Here is a 16,732-nt window from a genome sequence, read left to right on the forward strand (position 1 = left end):
TTCCGATAAAGCGCCTGCTTGTCAATTTAGGCTGCCAGATTTCCATGCTGGGAGCCACGATCGCAAGATACATATCCTGACAATCACGTACCTTGCTGCCTTTGCAGTCTAGCACATTTCTTCTACTAACAGCTGACATATTGGTCGATCTGTTCGATCCATGTCTTCATGTCAAAGACGTCGTGGTAGTGCTCTTGGGAATCCAGAGTCGCTTCGGGTATCGAGGAATGCCCGTGAATGACTCGGCAGTAGATTATGGGAGGGGACGGATCATGGATCTGGGGACATCCGAGTGGGAAGATACAAGCGGTTGGGAGATACAAGGAAGGACTGAAAGAGAATGATATGACTGTATCCACAGCTTCTCGGTAATCTTGTACACAGTAAAAACATGAACCATGTTCGCATCTTGTTGAAGCCATGTTTTGAGAGTCAGGTAAACAGATGATTTGGCGACTGCGACCATTGTCTTGTGTATCTGGCATCAAGATTTATGACTCCATAATTTTCAAGCTTTATGGTGTTCCAGCTGCGCAAGGTCATGAGACATTCTCCCTGCTCCGGCTTCCATAGTTTCTAGGAGACTCTTTTTGGCCGCGAGGAATCCCTTTGTTTCCAAGAAGATTCTGGTATAGTTCAAACGTTTGACTTCTGAGGCCTCTTATTGTCCAATGAAGGAGGAGATAGATCTGACACGACCTTGATTCAAATTACCTCTGTGGATGCTCATGGTGATCTGCCTTATCCCTTGGAGTGCGATTCGCCGCGCAGCCTAAAGATCCTTGTAGCAGTCACTACCTTCTATCGCTAAATAAGCGAGGCTCACGAATTTTCAGTATTTTTAAAGCGCTCGGTCCCCTGTAGTTCTCGCTAATCAGCGCGACGCTTCAGGCAGTACAGCCTTGAAGGGATACGAAACACAAAGAAAGGCTGTTCAATCCAAAATCAGTAGTCTGTTGTGGTTCCATCATGATATTTCTTGTAAGACAGCCAGAGAAACTGTCTTTCTTCTCTTTCATTTGGAGAACAAGTCAATTTCGCCTCTTGCTTGCAGCTCAAGCTGCAGAAGCTCAGAAATGTTGGAGAAGGCGAAAGTCTTTTGATCCATTTCGATCTGCATCGTACCGAATGCTCGTGATTGTTCATATGTGGAGTAAGAATCGCGAAAGGACAAACATAAGTTGAAACGTCGCTTTAAGACATTTTCTTTCTTTGCGGAGGTAAAACAAAGCCTGCTGGAGCAGGTAGAAGCCACTTTGAGCAAACTTGAGACAGTGAGATGTCTGTTCTCTCGCGAGACATTAGAAAGACCTAGATCGCTACGGTACAACAAAGAGACGCAAGATTTGGATATATATTCATCCAGAAATCGTCCTAGGCAATTTGAGATGAAGAACTTCCATCCTTCCGGTCCAAACCCTCTTACTACCTTCGATCAGCGGCACACAACAGCACGCAAACGCCAAATCACCGAAGCTCCTCCCAAATCAACAAGTCCCCTCGTTGCCAAAACTTCGTATTCTTGAGGCTCTCGACGAAAGCGTTTCCACTTTCGAACAACAACTGGGGTTCAAGACTCCTCGGGTGCTGTCCCCAGCAGTCCAAGTCACCACTCATGGCTGATACCTCTCAGCCTAACTTTGGCAGCTCATCATCCGCTACCCCGGCTTCAAGCCCTGGAACCCCACCTGTTGCTCGTCCTTCATACCAGGAGTTCGCACAGAAAGGCCAGGAACTGCATAATCTTCTCTTGGTTGCCACTGGGCCAGATAAAGACTACGGCTACACAACCAAGCACGATTCTTACTTCACATCTGACGAACCCGCGGACCCGTTTTTGGGCGACCATCTCAAAGTCGGTAAAAATCTCAAAGTTCCCTTCATGGCGATGGGATTGAGGAACAACAATGAATGGATGCTCAGACAGATCATTGGCAAGGATGTTGATCTAGATCATCCAGGCAATGTCGTCTATCACAGCAAAGAACAACAGTCCATGGTGATCACGGACATCTTTAAGGATGGATTGGGAGCACAATTTGAAGGAGAGAACAAGATCTTTCATTCCGAGTTTGCTTTCCATGGCTGGAAACATTTCAGCGGAGACAACGTCGGAGACCTTCGATATGTTGTCATTGCTCAGATTCAGAACGATGCCGCACGACAAACGATCAAAGACGCCCGTGCCACAATCAAAAACACTCCAATGTCAGGCCCGCAAATCACTTTTCGTGCTGCTGCTCAGGATAATGCGGAATCGCAGGGTTTCTTTGCCTTGGCAGGCACCAAAGTCGGAAAGCTAGTCTTCCGAATGCTTACCGATCATCACACTGAGATGAAAGAGAGGAGGATTGCAGCGGTTCATACTTGGGATTCCTGTGTTGAATCACTCGATCCGGTGTTGATTTGGGAATTGGAGTGAAGGAAGCGTACGTAGAGGGGAAATGATACTCTGAGGAAGCAATCTGAGAGTTGACATGGAGGAAGCGTACATGAGAGGAGAAATGATGTGATCCGAAGAAGCAATCTGGGAGAAGGAAGTGTACTCAGAGGGGAAATGATACTCAGAGGGGAAATGATACTCAGAGGGAAGCAATCTATTGCTCAGTGTCATGCCTAGAGTACTTACTGTTGGCAAATGCTGCCTGCGAATCGTACAAGATTTTAGTACCACACTTGTGTCTGTGTCTGTCCATAACACTTCCTTCTTGACGCGTATTCTGTGGCTATGACAAGCTGAAGCTGACCAATTGATTTGTGTTCACATCAACCTCTTCTCTATCGGTTATCCACCAACCACCCGCTCCCTCTTCACTAAATATGATCCGTGCAGAGCGGGAGTGAATCGTTTAAGCAAGCGGTCATGAGGCTATGAGGCACGCACACGGATTAGGGATAGTCACACCAAAAGTCACTCTGCTGCTTTAATACTCGCTAAACACCTGACTTGGAGAAAATCAAAAGTAGGTAGTGTTTACAAGTAATTAGTACTTTGCGAAATTACCTAGGTACATCTAAGTCTCAGCTCCTTTATAATGTTCAGATCCTAAAAGCGTAATAAAACCTATCTAGTAGCGTTTGAATTAATCTAAATATGGTAAGAAGTGCGTTGCTGGCATAAGTGCCTGAGCCAGGAGTTTGCTCAAGGGTTAGAATAGGTGCGTATTTGCCTTGTGGCCTCATGACTATTGAATCGTATCCAGCGGGAGATGACAAGAGGTTTCGTGGCCTCAATTTCATTTCGAGTACAAAAGCGAGCTGGGTTACAAGAATCAATTATGCAACTGAAGTCATTTTTCTCTCCGTTGAAGTCAGATCACAGGATACCTCCGTCGAACGTACTCAGTGTCTAGAAACCCATATTTCCCAAGCAATGAACCAGTAGGAAAAGAAAGAGATAGGAGGAAATATGGAACTTTAATCATTCGACTCAACGACTGGGAGCTAGTCTCCGTGGCTATACACTGCCCGCGGTGACGCCTTCTATTTCAGCGACATTCGTGTTCTTAAAAGAAAAGTACCACTTCAGCTTGCCACCGCTTTCCTGGACAATTCTTCGATGATCTAGCCATTAAACGTCAGCATATAATGAGGTGTATCTGAAACGCTCACGTGGTACGGAGAGTCGATTTTGAGACTGGCAGAACCGTCTCGGTTGGAAATTCCACAGGTATAATGTACTGCCCACCCTTGGAATTGGTTTTGGAACTTACATTCAAGTAATTTTACACTTCTCCTCCAATATTCTTCATTTTCTACTTCTTGTTGCGCACTGCGCTCAAGATACTTCACCTCTCGAATTAGATGCTCAGGCTCCGCAAATTCGTAAAGCACACGGACAGTGTTGTCGGATAACCCGGGCCTATTTGCATACAAAATATCAAAATCTTGCAGAACTGCGCCGTTTTTGAGAAGTGTTTTGGTCACATCGGCACGGTTTCGACGCAAAGCAGCCTTCAAAGGCAATCCTCCGCATGCCTCTTCTTTCTTGTTAGGGTCTGCTCCAAGTTGCAATGCAAATTGGACGATATTTTCTTGACCACATCGGCATCCTTCCCACAGAATCCTGTTCAGAGATACAGGCTTTGGGTCTTCGTCAGATCGCCTCAAGAGAATTTTAACAATCTCCAGATGGCCTGCAGATGCTGCGCCAAGTATTGCATACTTGAGGATCAGGGTAGATGTATCGCAATTATACTTAGGATCCAAAAGTAATTCGACACAGTCTTGCCGTCCTGTAGAAGCTGCAACACATAAGGCAGTTGAGCCAAGCCCTTTTCCTAGTGCAGGATAATTGACGTCGACATTGTGATCAAGCATGAACTTAACGAGATCAAAATGCCCCTGCAAAATAGCACACCGCAGTGGATTACCGAAGTAATTACTCTCTGCAGAGTCAATCTCCTGGTTTTGACCAATAAGATCCTTGAAGTAATTGAAATCTCCAAGATAAGCAGCGGCTGAAGCAACATGATTGTTACTACTGTGGTGCCTGAGCTTTGCCTCTTTTTGTTCGGCTCCGGGCTTGAGATATGAGAGAACTTCCAACGTATGGAGATTCAAAACAGCAGCTCTGCATAATTTGCGGATAAGCTGCTCTTGTTCGCTTTTGGGATTTTTGCAAGCCTTCGGGGTGAGCGTCTCGGCGGCCAGGAAAAGAGCTGCTGGGAGGTTGTTGTTTCTCTGGCGCTTGCCCCAAGTCTCTCTGAATATGTGTTCCTGGACAAGCCAAGAATTGCTTGGGAACAATACTGTGCGCGGGTGCCCACTCTCGAGTAACCGTGTGTTACACATGGCGACCGGGATTTCACGGTCAAAGGTTTCTACTCTCCAATTAGTCACGCTGGGCTCCGAAGAGGTACCAAGAGGTATGCACTGCAAACAAGCCTTAGTCTGACTGCATTTGTCAAGCCGACAAGCTGAACCGTGTGCTCCAGGACTGTCATCAGCAGCTCAATCGACAAATTAAGGAGACCCATTGTGATCTTGGCTCAGATGAAGCGATTCTTTGCCCAATCACGGATGAGCCCCTGTATGATGAGGCAGGAAGTAGATTTTATGACGTGGACGATAGGACGATAGACAGGCTGTTGAGGTTTGAATTTTGTTCCTATCAATACGAAGTTGCTCTGAACCGGGAAAAAGCTGGTACAGGAACAATCTGTAGAAACGCTCGACTCTACAAATTTGTACTGAACTCGAAGGCTCGCTTGACATTAAGATAGAAGACTTGACAGTGGTCATGAATGGAGAACCAACGAGCAAAATGTCCTTTTAATATACCAAGATCTTATAGCCTTTCCTTACCGGGAATGTCCGTTTTCGTGTCAACTAATCGTCTTCTGCTGCATTGAGCGGGCGGCTTCTGATAGTTTCGGAGGGAGCTCTTTATACTCTCATTCCACAAGGACCATACAATATTGATATTTTACATTGAGTGAGAACAATGAAAAGCATTCCAAGTCGTAGATTTGGGGTCCCCACAGCTTCCACTATATACATCTTCGATTTCTCCGTGGACATAGTAAGAAATATCTAGGAGCAAACAGCCTCATTAAGAGCAGGGCGTTCGGAGCAGACATTGTTAAACGTTCTGGCGAGACTTACTGGAGACTAATCAAATCTCCTTTCATAAAGCGGCAAGGGCATCCCCAATGATTTTGCCTTAATCTGGAGCGCCAAAAATCTTGAGTAATACCTCGCATGCCCAATCGTGCCGCCATGATACCACATCGCCGGATCTGTCGATATCGTCAGAACAGAAGAAAGCTTGTCACGGACTAAGGAGAGGCAATTAACTCACGACCACAAGGTCTGAAAGCCCCTTTCAACTCTCCTTCTCGGTCCAAACCCCAATAGTCACCCATCAATTCCGCAACATCATCGCCAAAGATTTCTTTCACAAGATAGCGCATGTTGACGTCAAAGCCGGTTGCAAACACGATTACGTCAGCATTGAGATGCGTGCCGTCGTTGAATTCAAGTCCATTCTTGAGATATCGACAGGGAAGAGCATCGGATTTCATTCTGATCTGCTGTCATAGTCAGCTTTCTAGACTAGTCACCTGCATACCTGCAATTGGTTAAGCGAGGCCAAGAAAACGGGTAACACACGAGGCCTTTCGCAATCATCTCCGAGCCCCCAACATCGATATAATGCCCACCAGCTCGGGCGTATAAACATTGCTGTATGCTACCCCATCGATCTAACTTGAAGCCGGCTCTTTCTAAGGCGTCGAAACGCTCAGGTTCCTGGCGTGCGGATGTGTGGAGTGCGACTTGGCTTATGAGGTCGAGAATGGCGATGGGTTGGGTTTGTGAGGAGCGATCAGCTATTGCAGTTGGGATGGTGGCGTTGTAGGTTACTAGATAGAAGTTAATAGGGCATGGCTCTAAGTGTGAAAGGAGGGAGAAGTGGAGGTGGAAGCAATGAATAGGGGCCAAAGTACATTTTGAGATTTTCAGGTAGTGTTCGATGGGAAGAACGTCTGGGTTTGGTCAGTCGAGCCTAGGGTGTGGAAGGTATCTGGGGTGTTTCGGACATGTCTTTGATCTCTGGATCATGGTAACAGAGGACAATCCTGCTTCAACCATGTCGACAGCTACATCGTGAGCTGTATTTGCTGTCCCTATAACGATACCGTGTTTGCCCTTCCACTTAGATGCATCTTTGTATTCTACTGAGTGAAGTACAAGCCCTTCGAAGACTTCCTATAATTTGATTAACCCGGACTTTACACGTGATCTCATGACTTACTCGACCTGGGTAGCTAGGCATCTTTAGAACTTGACCTCCAGCCCCACCAGCGACCACAATGTAGGAGCATGTAATGGACATCTCCTTTCCATGACGTTGAAGTATCAGAGTCCACCGTTCTTGGCTTGAATCCCATGTCCCTGATATAGGCTTAGTGCCTAGCCAGATATTCTGTGGGTGTGACTTAGTCCCTGCCGTGCGTTTAGAGGTGGGTAGAGAACATACAATATTGAATTTGTCGGCCCAGTTTCTGTAGCCCTCGACCAAATCATCCCTGGACAGAAATTCTTGGTAGCGAGATGGAAAAGTTCGTTCAAACGGTAGATGAGCTTAAGATGTCAGATTTCCTGCTCCACTTGCACATCAGCACTCACCATATTCCCTAGCAGTGTGCACTATTTGGGTTAGTAAAGCGGATGAAGATTGCCAGCGCAACTCACATCTCGCTGAAACATATCTCATCTTCCAATTGTCTCCAATATTCTGTTGTTTGTCCAGCACAACATAGGATATGCCAAGCGCTTTCATTCGCCCCGCAGTGCCCAACCCAGCTTGACCACCACCAATAATCACACAATCGAAATGAGTCTGCTCTGGGTACTCATTCGCCTTTCCGTTCACATTGATTGCAGGGTCGAGGACATCCACATCACCTGCCGACTTTAACTGTTCTAAAATACTCCTCAACACCCAAATTCGCCACTTTCCATCCGATCCAGGCACCAAACTCATGATTCCCGTACATTTTGTCCGAGGAGTAGCATTCGTCTCGAAAGCAAAGCTTGCTTCGATCCATGATGACCCTTGAGGCAAGCGGATGATACGAGCAGAAGCTGGGTCGAGTATGAACGACCCTGCATTGGCTCTCTTGGTCGTCTCGTGCCACGCAATAGAAATCGATGATGCGGAGTAGAAGGTTCGCAATGTCCCCGTCAATGCGAATATGTCTCGCCACACAGCATCTTCGACGAAATGATGACCTTGCAAGCTGAAGAGATTCTTTGAGAAGTCAGATGCGATTGTAGCTGCATCCGTGTCAGCCGGTATGGGCAGAGTTGGAAGCGAACAGGGGGATTCGGTCAGTGAGCTCATGGCTGGGCTGGCTAAGGTATGGACCGGCAGAATTAAAACCACGAGCCAACGCAACGAAAATGTACAAAGATATTTACAAGGTAGACAGTGCAAAGTAGCAAAAGGGATGTGCTTTGTAGAATGTCTGAATTATAAATCACTTCACCACCCCATTTGGGGAGCTGTGGGGAGCCGACGCAACGCAACGCAACGCGTCGGGGAGGAGGGGCTCGCTGGCAGGCATGGCATAGCATAGCATACAGTAGGTAGGGATTGCCGGGAGCACAGGGATTTCCGGTATTTGGAAATATTTGCATCTGTCTTCACGGAAGGCAAAAGTGCCAAGCAAACCTGACGCATGAATAAGTTCATACGCGGGCTTCACCTCAATAATAATACCAGCCACCGGGAAATGGAACAAGCAACTGACAGTTAATTTACAATATACCTAGGTATCCTCAGAGGCAGGTCAGGTCGGCGCAGCCTGCCATCAATGAAGAATAGGTAGGCAAGGCATGGCTTAGTTGCACGTGCTCCTTGGTTTCGAGCAGATTCGTTGACTCAGAAGGCCAGTGCCAGTGAGGATAAGGAGAGGAGAGTGGAGTGGAGGGTTCACTTCACCTGGAGGACATTTATATCTTCACTTTCATCCGGATCAGGCAGTAGTCAATCGAAGACCGCACCTAGACCGTGGATGGGGGATGGGGATGGGGATGGGGATGGGGATGGGGTGGGGATCCTGAAAGCAGACGGGACCTGAGCACCTGAGCACCCTCGCCTCAGAGCCCGAGCCCGAGCCCGGTTGCATCGGAGACTCCACATCCCGATCGGAACTTACCCCGATCGACTTATGATCTGCTGGCCTAGCCGTATCCGGCCGCGCTATTGGACAGCGACAAAGCTTAGTCAGGCATTGGCGAATCAGGACGTCCCCGCCAAATTCTCCTTTCCCCTCTCGTCCATCCAGCAAACATCCCATCAAGCATCAACACCACAAGTGCAACTCAGTGCAGCTCAGCTCAGCTCAGCTCAGCTCTGTGGGAGCTAACCAGCCAGCCAGCCAGCCAGTCCAGCAGACCAACGCTGGCAACGCTGGCAACGCAGGCAACGCAACGGTAGGTCAACGATGACTCGGGGGCGTGGCGCACAAGTTCCGTAGCCATGTCAATGTCATACAGACCATGAATTCGAAGTACTGTACTGTATGAATCAAGCTTGTTCCGGCCGGTCAACCCACCTCATCGTTGTCGTCGTTGTCTCATTCTCGTCATTTGTACTGCATCTACTCTGTCCTGCGCACTTGCAGTGCAACTTCTCGTCTCCCAAGATCTCCTTTTCCATCCCGCGTCAGATCTGCAGTCCCAGTCCCAGTCCCAGTAGCTTTCATCTAATCACCCAGCGATCCCCTCGCCGTCCTATCACCGCGATATCCTCCCCCTCACGTCACGCATGCGCTGAAACTGCCCGATGCTGCTTGAGCTTTGGTGACGGCTGGTCTGAACCTTCTCCTCGGGCCTTTCTACAAGATGGCTTTCATCTTCACAATGCGCTCGACGCCAGTCGGCAGCATGCATCGACGAGAACCTCAATCAACGGGCTCATTGCCCGCCATCTCGGAAGACGGTGTATCCTTCCTCGAACCTCGACATGCTCCTCCTGTCCCTCCGCGAGCCTGGAATCGTCCGGCGCACAAGAATTTCGCTCTGGGAGCTCCGCCAGCCTTGAATTACGATGGTAGCCCTCCGCCGTACACCCATTTTGATACGATTAAGGAGGTGCAAGGTCCGAAGGGAGAGAAATTGTCGGACCTGAGGAGGGGATTGGGGAATAATAAGCATATTGCGAAGAGAGGCGGATGGAAGAGGCTGGCCATAATTGCTGTAGTCATCATATTGTGTATAGTTGGGTTGGTGGTAGGTTTAGTTGTAGGTTTACGAAACAGGCACAAAGGATCTTCAGCGTAAGGAACACCTACCATTCATGTTATGTTAACTTGCTGACAGGAACAGGGAAAGTAATGGCAGCACCAGTCCAACGGGGGGCGCGTCAGGGATTGTGAATCCTCCGACCGATCCAGCACCCAATGCCACATTTCCAGCTGGCTCCTATAGATTTGATACTTACCTCAACACGATCTCTACAAATTGCACCTCCAATCCAGCTACTTGGAGGTGTTACCCATTCTTCACCTACGCATCTAGTCCTACTCAATCCACGGCCACCTTCGATTGGATCATAACTCCCTCAAAAGGAAGCAACAACTACACGATATCCTCAACCGAAAACTATTTCTCAATTGTGTTCAACAACGCTTCTCTCTCGCTCATGAATGCCGGAGCTGATGACGAGCACTATTTCTTTCAAACAATTATGGACAAGCCGACCAAACCGGTTGCTCAATTAGGCAGCGAGAATGTGGCGAGCACATGCTCTTTCAACTCTACCACATTCCAGGGCTATCTGTACACCAAGATGCCGAAGACATTTAGCACCAACGATACCAACGCGTCAACAGACGCAAACGCGGCGTTCGCTTTGTGGCCTTATGCTGTCAAAGTGGAGCAAGTCGCTTCAGCCGGGCCTAGCACACCAACGTGTCTTGGTCCATCTGGAGAATCTTTAGGTGATTTCAGCGTTACTGATGGAACGCAACTATGCGATTGCTTGTATATGAACACTGGAACATGATTTGTGCTATTTGGGTTCGGTGTTGGGGTTGAATTCTGGCGTATGACTTTTCGATAGTGGGAAATTTATGATACCATAATTTGGGAGTTACTGAGCATACGACTACTAGTTCGTTTATTTACTGTACATATATTATATTCTGACATTATATAGTCTAATACAAGCTAATTTTGAACATCTACCTCTTTGCATCGTATCCGTACTTATCTCCAGTCGAAGAATCGAGTGCTTTGGCAAGCATTTTTGGAAGTATTGGCCGGCCCGTTCCCGCTGATCACTGTATATCGAAGATACCTAATGCTAACTTTGGCATGAGCGACGATTAAGTGACTACCAGGAAGCGTGTTCGGTACCAGCCACCTCTTGGGCTTGGTATCAGGAGCAAAACAAGACAAACCTCTGCAAATGTACATTGTTCCTTCGCAGTGGATCTCCCAATACTTGCCCAGCGATACCTTCGCTCTGCATACCTAGCTCATTCTTGCAATTTACAGACAGGGTTATCAGTGTGTACATGGATATCGACGGACTGAACGTGTGTATTTGATAGCAGGAGTATTTATTCTATGCTCAAGGCATGTGAGGGGACACTCGGTTAAATGATTATGAGAACGCAAGATGGTAGGTAATGAGCCAACAAACCTTCCACCACAACTCATGGAATGAAAATAGAAAGACGCTGCAATCTCATGAACTATCGAAGTCAATTCCAACTATCCAACTCATTCTGCGTCCACTCCCACAATTCCCCCGCCAGTTTCTCATTCGTATTCTCCCTGACTTTCCTCCCCACCACACCAACTGGGAAGTAAAACTCACCATTAACCACCTCCTCTCTCCCGGCCGTCGCAGCCCAACAAGTATTCCACGCACCTTGCCCCTCCTTCGACTCATCCTTAACCTGCCCAAACGTCCCCACCCACACCAACGCCTTACTCAAAAATCCCAAACTCGTCACCAACCCCGTGTTAAAAACCCCCGGATGCACACTCGTGAACAAGATCCCTGAATCAGGGTATCGCCGTGCTAGCTCCGCGGCGTAGAGAATATTCGCTAGTTTGGATTGTCCGTATCTCTGCCATGGCCCCATGAAGCGGAAGTTTTGAACCGTTTTCAAGTCTTTAAATATTATCCCGCCAAGGGGATGCCCTTGATTGCCTTCACTTGACAAGGACACAACTCGGACGTCGGCACCGGGAAGTTTGGCTGTGGCAAGCATTGCTGGCAGGAGGAGTTTGATGAGAAGGGCGTGGCCGACGTGGTTCGTTCCGAATTGGATCTCATAGCCGTTTTCTGTGAGACCTGGTGGGAGGGCCATGACGCCGGCATTGCAGATGAGGATGTCGAGGCGGGTGGTGAGGGAGAGGATGTGCTTGGCGCCGGCTTGGACGCTGGAGAGAGAGGTAAGGTCGGTTGGGATGAAAGTTATTGGGGTGGTTGGGTGTGCGGTTTTGAGGGCTATGGTTAATTTTTGGGCGGCATTGGTGGAGCGGCCGGTGAAGAAGATGTGAGAGGGCGAGTGGGCGGCCAGGAGGGTCACTGTTTGGGCGCCGAGGCCAGCGGTTCCTTCAGAATGGTCAATGAGATGTTCAGGAAAGTTGCATGTAAAGCGTGTTGCGAAATGACCGGGCTAGCAAAGAGGCATCAACATACCTCCAGTGACAACTATTACTCTCCCAGAAAGATCTGGGATATCATTCTCAGGATCGTACTTGGGCATCTTGAAGAGACCCGGATGCAACAGGTCTAGATTTCGATATGTCTTATTGGAAACGTGAAGATGTGAATGTTCATCAGGGCGGTGAACTGGGTGAGAGCAGATGCAGACAAGAAAATATGAGGCTTTGGTTCTCTGCCTTCAAAATAATTGAACAAGACGAGATCGGTATCGAGGATTCAAAGTTGACAGCAAGGTAATCCTTTTATAAGCCATATCTCCTTGCATTGTGCCTTGAGCTGTCAGTCTCTCCGCGGCTTGAAGCCAGCCCGCAGGGAGACACGGCGCAATATTCATTCCGATTAGAGTAGATGTCATGAAAAATTTCTATGTTCGAGAGCTACGGAAGTCATATCTGCGCCGGCTGAAGGCATTCATGACGCTGCCGTTGTGGCGATGGAGGACCAAGAGCGAAGGAAAGCTGATGATAATTACTGCGTTGGGTTAGGCAGCTACTCGAACTATGGCAAGGGGTGCTTCGCTGCCGGACTGTTGGAAGCCAATAAGTCCGATTATGGTAAATGTGCTTACTAGCCGCATGGGTATGGAGGTGGGTAGATGTTTCCAGCTCAATTAGAGTGCTATTGGATAAGGTAGGAAAGCACAGCAGGAGCCACGTACGAACCAGATGTGAACTAGACGTCAGGTGACGTGACCAACTCACACAAGCAGGAGTCAAGGTACCTTAGTGGCACCAAATCGGAGATCAAGCACCTGTACTGGTAAACATGATAAATTGTATATTACATGGTCAAGATTGACTAGTAGCTGTTGAGCTACCTATATCAATGGAAGGAGGGTGCTCTCACGTGATAACATGCAGGCATCTGAACTGGGCAAGAGCCAATAATAGAACAGAACCTCAACTCATTTTGCGAGTCGAGGTTCTTAGAGACCGCAGAATCACTTGCCCGGCGACAAAATCCGCCAAGATTCCTCACAAACACGCACAAATCGAGAGCCACGGCCGACTTAGCTTGGAGATTTGAACAGAAGAAAAAGTCGCAGTCCCTTAGACAGCCATTGGGTGACCTACGAAGGGAAGCTCCCAGGGAAATGCACCTAAGTGCCTAATCTATCCGCCTTGCTCCTCAGAGAGTATGTTGATAATAGTCACAACCTGCAACCAATAACAGTCTTACCGCTAATCATCGAGAACGTAGCACCCAATTATTGTAAACCTGCAACCCTAGCAACTACGAGTATCTTATTTAACCGCCTTTCCAGCCCCTAATCAACTGCCACAACACTGCAAGGCGAAAGCTTATTCTCTCTAAGCCTCAGAATACACCGAGATTTACAGAACCGTTGTTTCCGCGCTAATCAATAGACGCATCACATTTGATGATTCCACGAGTACATTATCTTCCCACTGCTTTACTATGTTCTCAGATTGAGCAAGCAACCAAACCCACCACGATGGAATCTCGTACAATCCCCAGCCAGGAAATCGAGATACTATCACAAGAAATCGACGAAGACTTTGGATCTTATCGCATACGATCCAAACAAAGAGTTCACTATGTAAAAATAGCAACCGGCATTTTTGGCGAAGACACCATGTGTCGTCCGCACTTGCTGGTACCCCAATTACCGCAATTTCCAGACGAAGACTGGACAATAATGGAAGTCAGCCGCAAACCAGACGGTTCTTTGGCATTCGATCTCTCATTCAAAGTCTTGCCATCCGTAAAGACAATATGGCATCCAAACACCATCGACGTGCTGTCTTTAGAGAAAGTCAAGCGGCACCGATCCGGAGTCCACGAAGTGCTGTTTTCGGGCCTTCCAGCTATTTGTAAAATAGCTTGTTTCCGGTGGCAAATCCCTAGAATCGAGCATGAGACCTTCATATATTCAGTGATCGAAGAATACCGAGAGCCTGGGGATCCAGTCATCGCTCCTGCTTTCTTGGGACACGTGACGGAGAATGGACAAGTGATTGGGATGCTACTTGAGAAGTTGGAGGGCGACTTTGCATCGGCAAAGGATCTATCGGTATGCAGTGAAGCCCTCGAGAACATTCATCACATGAATATTGTTCATGGAGATGTCAATCGCTACAATTTCATCCTGGACCGGTCGAAGGAACCTGCTCATGTTTACCTCGTCGATTTCGAACATGCTGAGCCATATGAGGAATCGAAGGCGCTTGGAGAACTCCAATCATTATCGTCAGAACTGGCAGAAACTTCTGGAAGAGGTGGATCGATTGTAGTAGTTCGTGAGAATTTGCAGGTATCTGAACCGGGCAAGATCGAACAATAAAAGAAACCGCCGAGAATGACGTTCTTGCGAGTCGAGAATGACTCTTTTCCTCCCCAAATAATGCTTTGATCTAGTCAAGGTCCTCTTGGCGAAGCATGAGCTGCCTACTCCACTAGACAAGCAACGTCCTTGTAGCAGCTTTGTTGTGTTGCGGATACACCGACTGGACACTGTAGAATCAGTTGTCCAGCGATAAACTTTTCCCAAAGTCGAAACAGTCATTGGGTGAATTACGAGGGGAAGTCCAGGGGGAATGCGCCGAAATGCCTAATCTATCCTTTTCATCCTTCAGATCAGTACATTCTCTTCTATACTTGCCAGGATTAATCTTTCGCGGAGTGCGGTATTTCAGCAATGTTGTCTTCAAGTAGTTGGAACTCTCACTCCAATGACGAACGGAAACTGTTCTATTCTGATAATCTCGACCTCTGCATCTTCGAGGCTGATCTTGCTCTCTATTCATCCAGTCCACTCGGCTTCAATGATGAAAATACGAGAGCCCGATGGCAATGTTGCACCATTAAACTTGTATCGTGGATCTGCTGCCTTGAATAGAGCTCCCCAGTCATCCTGGCTTCGCTCACGTCCATTCATTGAAGCCAGCATCAAAACATCGAGACTCCTGAAAATCCGTCAGCGGGACAAAGTGAAAGTAAGGAACCGTGTTAACAAACCTTGCGGCTTTCTCGTCGTACCATCGCGCTTCTCCAGGGTCAGGCAGCCCCGAGTCATTAATCAAGACCTTTGCACCGGGTTTGAGAGCAGCAGTCGCTGCCTTCAGTATGTTGATGACTGTGGCATCGGGATAGTTGTGGAAAATAAACCGGTAGAAATATACGTCTGCCACCACAGTCTGGGGAGTATTGAAGTCATATTGCATCCATTCTATGTTTGCTTCCGGGTTCTCAACCTTCAAAGCATCATTTACGACGATGTCTTGGACGATGAGATGTAGTGAGGGAAAAGCTTTCGCAATTGCGGCACTGGCAAAACCACTCCCACCTCCAACCTGTGCGTATCAATATGCTGAACTGTGCCCTGGACTTATGTACTTACGTCTACTACAGTTCCATTGCCAATCTCGGCCCAAGGAAACCCTCCAACCAAACTTTCAGCGCCGTACCCCTCGCCTGAACTGAAAAGTTCCATGGCTCGTCCAAAATTGGTTGCCCGAACGGGATCTTTTTGGACATCTTCATACAATGAAACTTCTCCTGGCCGTCCCCATGCTAAAGAGTATCCTACTTCTCTTGGATTCTTCGAATCTGGCCATCGCTCGTATGCGTCCATAAAATGCGGCCAGGTTTTCCATACGCCCTCGGTGTGGAGATCAACGAATGCGGCCAACCTCACATCTTCTACAAGCAGTCTTGAGGTCGGCGTATGTGATACCTTCCCTTCTCGTTCAGAAAAGAGTCTGTTGGTCATAGCATGCCGCAACAATCTTTGAAGAACCGGCTTTGAAACCCCAGTCTTCTCGGAAAGTTCGTTGTACGTTACAGCAGAGTTCAATGGAACGAGCTTGGCAATATTCCAACGATTTATTGCGTGCAAAGGCGCCACATTGACTGCCTAGACTCCTGATGAGCCTCTTCTCGTGCAGAATGTAAGTCACGGGTGTCCGCTTACCGACCATGCCAATTCGCGGAGGACATTCGCATCTCCAATGAGTGCAGCATTTAAGTCTGGAATCATATCGACCAAGTCCAATCGTGCTTCTCTCTCTTCTTTCGACTCTGCCAGCAGACTTTGTGGTGCTGCTAGAGCTTCACGAACGGCGGCTGCCAAAGCGACCAACTTATTGGGCGCCATCTTGAAACGCAATATCGATCAAAGAGGGTATCCGTATCTAACTCTACTTCGGTCGAGGAAAGAGAGCAGATATCGGTGCGAAATTCTAAGCTTCATCAACAGCACTAAGGAATGACAAACCCAGGATCCATTCTTGGAGGAGGGTGATAGGCTCACAAGATTTGGAACTATCTTTGATTCTAGTTTAAATAATTTTGCCGATATCCAAAATGGTTGGACAGATAATTCGGAGGAACGGAGTTACCTTCCATATCCGCATCCCTTGCCGCTGTGGAGATGCTTGACACAAAGGGTTGTGGCACAGCGACCTCCCCGCGCCGAAGTGGGGTGACAACTGTCCCGTGAAGAAGAATTCCAAGAGAGACATCGAAGGGGATGCGGATCAATATCTATCTACCTACTTTTGTACCTATCCTCAC

The 16,732-nt window shown here is 47.9% G+C and overlaps 7 protein-coding genes across 7 annotated transcripts; 3 read left to right on the forward strand and 4 right to left on the reverse strand.

Annotated features, from left to right (window-relative positions):
• Positions 1–1,615: 1,615 nt before the first annotated feature.
• On the forward strand, positions 1,616–2,422 carry ONS95_012300 (uncharacterized protein; the record flags this gene model as incomplete). Its single annotated transcript, XM_058505925.1, has 1 exon — positions 1,616–2,422. The coding sequence occupies one exon, from the start codon at positions 1,616–1,618 to the stop codon at positions 2,420–2,422; it is 807 nt and encodes a 268-aa protein (XP_058358448.1).
• Positions 2,423–3,367: 945 nt separating this feature from the next.
• Positions 3,368–4,987, reverse strand: ONS95_012301 (uncharacterized protein). Its single transcript, XM_058505926.1, has 3 exons — positions 4,877–4,987; positions 3,714–4,823; positions 3,368–3,564 (listed from the first exon to the last, which is right to left on the reverse strand). The coding sequence occupies exons 1-3, from the start codon at positions 4,977–4,979 to the stop codon at positions 3,458–3,460; spliced, it is 1,320 nt and encodes a 439-aa protein (XP_058358449.1). The 5' UTR covers positions 4,980–4,987; the 3' UTR covers positions 3,368–3,457.
• Positions 4,988–5,085: 98 nt separating this feature from the next.
• Positions 5,086–8,136, reverse strand: ONS95_012302 (uncharacterized protein). Its single transcript, XM_058505927.1, has 9 exons — positions 7,198–8,136; positions 7,132–7,152; positions 6,983–7,086; positions 6,758–6,928; positions 6,543–6,711; positions 6,450–6,488; positions 6,115–6,365; positions 5,804–6,032; positions 5,086–5,741 (listed from the first exon to the last, which is right to left on the reverse strand). Exons 1-9 carry the CDS (start codon positions 7,847–7,849, stop codon positions 5,614–5,616), a joined length of 1,764 nt encoding a protein of 587 aa, XP_058358450.1. The 5' UTR covers positions 7,850–8,136; the 3' UTR covers positions 5,086–5,613.
• A 67-nt stretch (positions 8,137–8,203) lies between these two features.
• ONS95_012303 (uncharacterized protein) lies at positions 8,204–10,776 on the forward strand. Its single transcript, XM_058505928.1, has 3 exons — positions 8,204–8,332; positions 8,397–9,788; positions 9,838–10,776. Exons 2-3 carry the CDS (start codon positions 9,355–9,357, stop codon positions 10,514–10,516), a joined length of 1,113 nt encoding a protein of 370 aa, XP_058358451.1. The 5' UTR covers positions 8,204–8,332; positions 8,397–9,354; the 3' UTR covers positions 10,517–10,776.
• Positions 10,777–10,792: 16 nt separating this feature from the next.
• Positions 10,793–12,966, reverse strand: ONS95_012304 (uncharacterized protein). Its single transcript, XM_058505929.1, has 3 exons — positions 12,765–12,966; positions 12,170–12,667; positions 10,793–12,082 (listed from the first exon to the last, which is right to left on the reverse strand). The coding sequence occupies exons 2-3, from the start codon at positions 12,234–12,236 to the stop codon at positions 11,220–11,222; spliced, it is 930 nt and encodes a 309-aa protein (XP_058358452.1). The 5' UTR covers positions 12,237–12,667; positions 12,765–12,966; the 3' UTR covers positions 10,793–11,219.
• Positions 12,967–13,652: 686 nt separating this feature from the next.
• Positions 13,653–14,501, forward strand: ONS95_012305 (uncharacterized protein; the record flags this gene model as incomplete). Its single annotated transcript, XM_058505930.1, has 1 exon — positions 13,653–14,501. One exon carries the CDS (start codon positions 13,653–13,655, stop codon positions 14,499–14,501), a length of 849 nt encoding a protein of 282 aa, XP_058358453.1.
• Positions 14,502–14,960: 459 nt separating this feature from the next.
• On the reverse strand, positions 14,961–16,313 carry ONS95_012306 (uncharacterized protein; the record flags this gene model as incomplete). Its single annotated transcript, XM_058505931.1, has 4 exons — positions 14,961–15,123; positions 15,176–15,510; positions 15,558–16,073; positions 16,131–16,313. 4 exons carry the CDS (start codon positions 16,311–16,313, stop codon positions 14,961–14,963), a joined length of 1,197 nt encoding a protein of 398 aa, XP_058358454.1.
• Positions 16,314–16,732: the final 419 nt, after the last annotated feature.

Source organism: Cadophora gregata (genome assembly GCF_030347475.1).
Source record: "Cadophora gregata isolate MNR1 chromosome Unknown scaffold_6, whole genome shotgun sequence".
Lineage (NCBI taxonomy): Eukaryota > Fungi > Ascomycota > Leotiomycetes > Helotiales > Ploettnerulaceae > Cadophora > Cadophora gregata.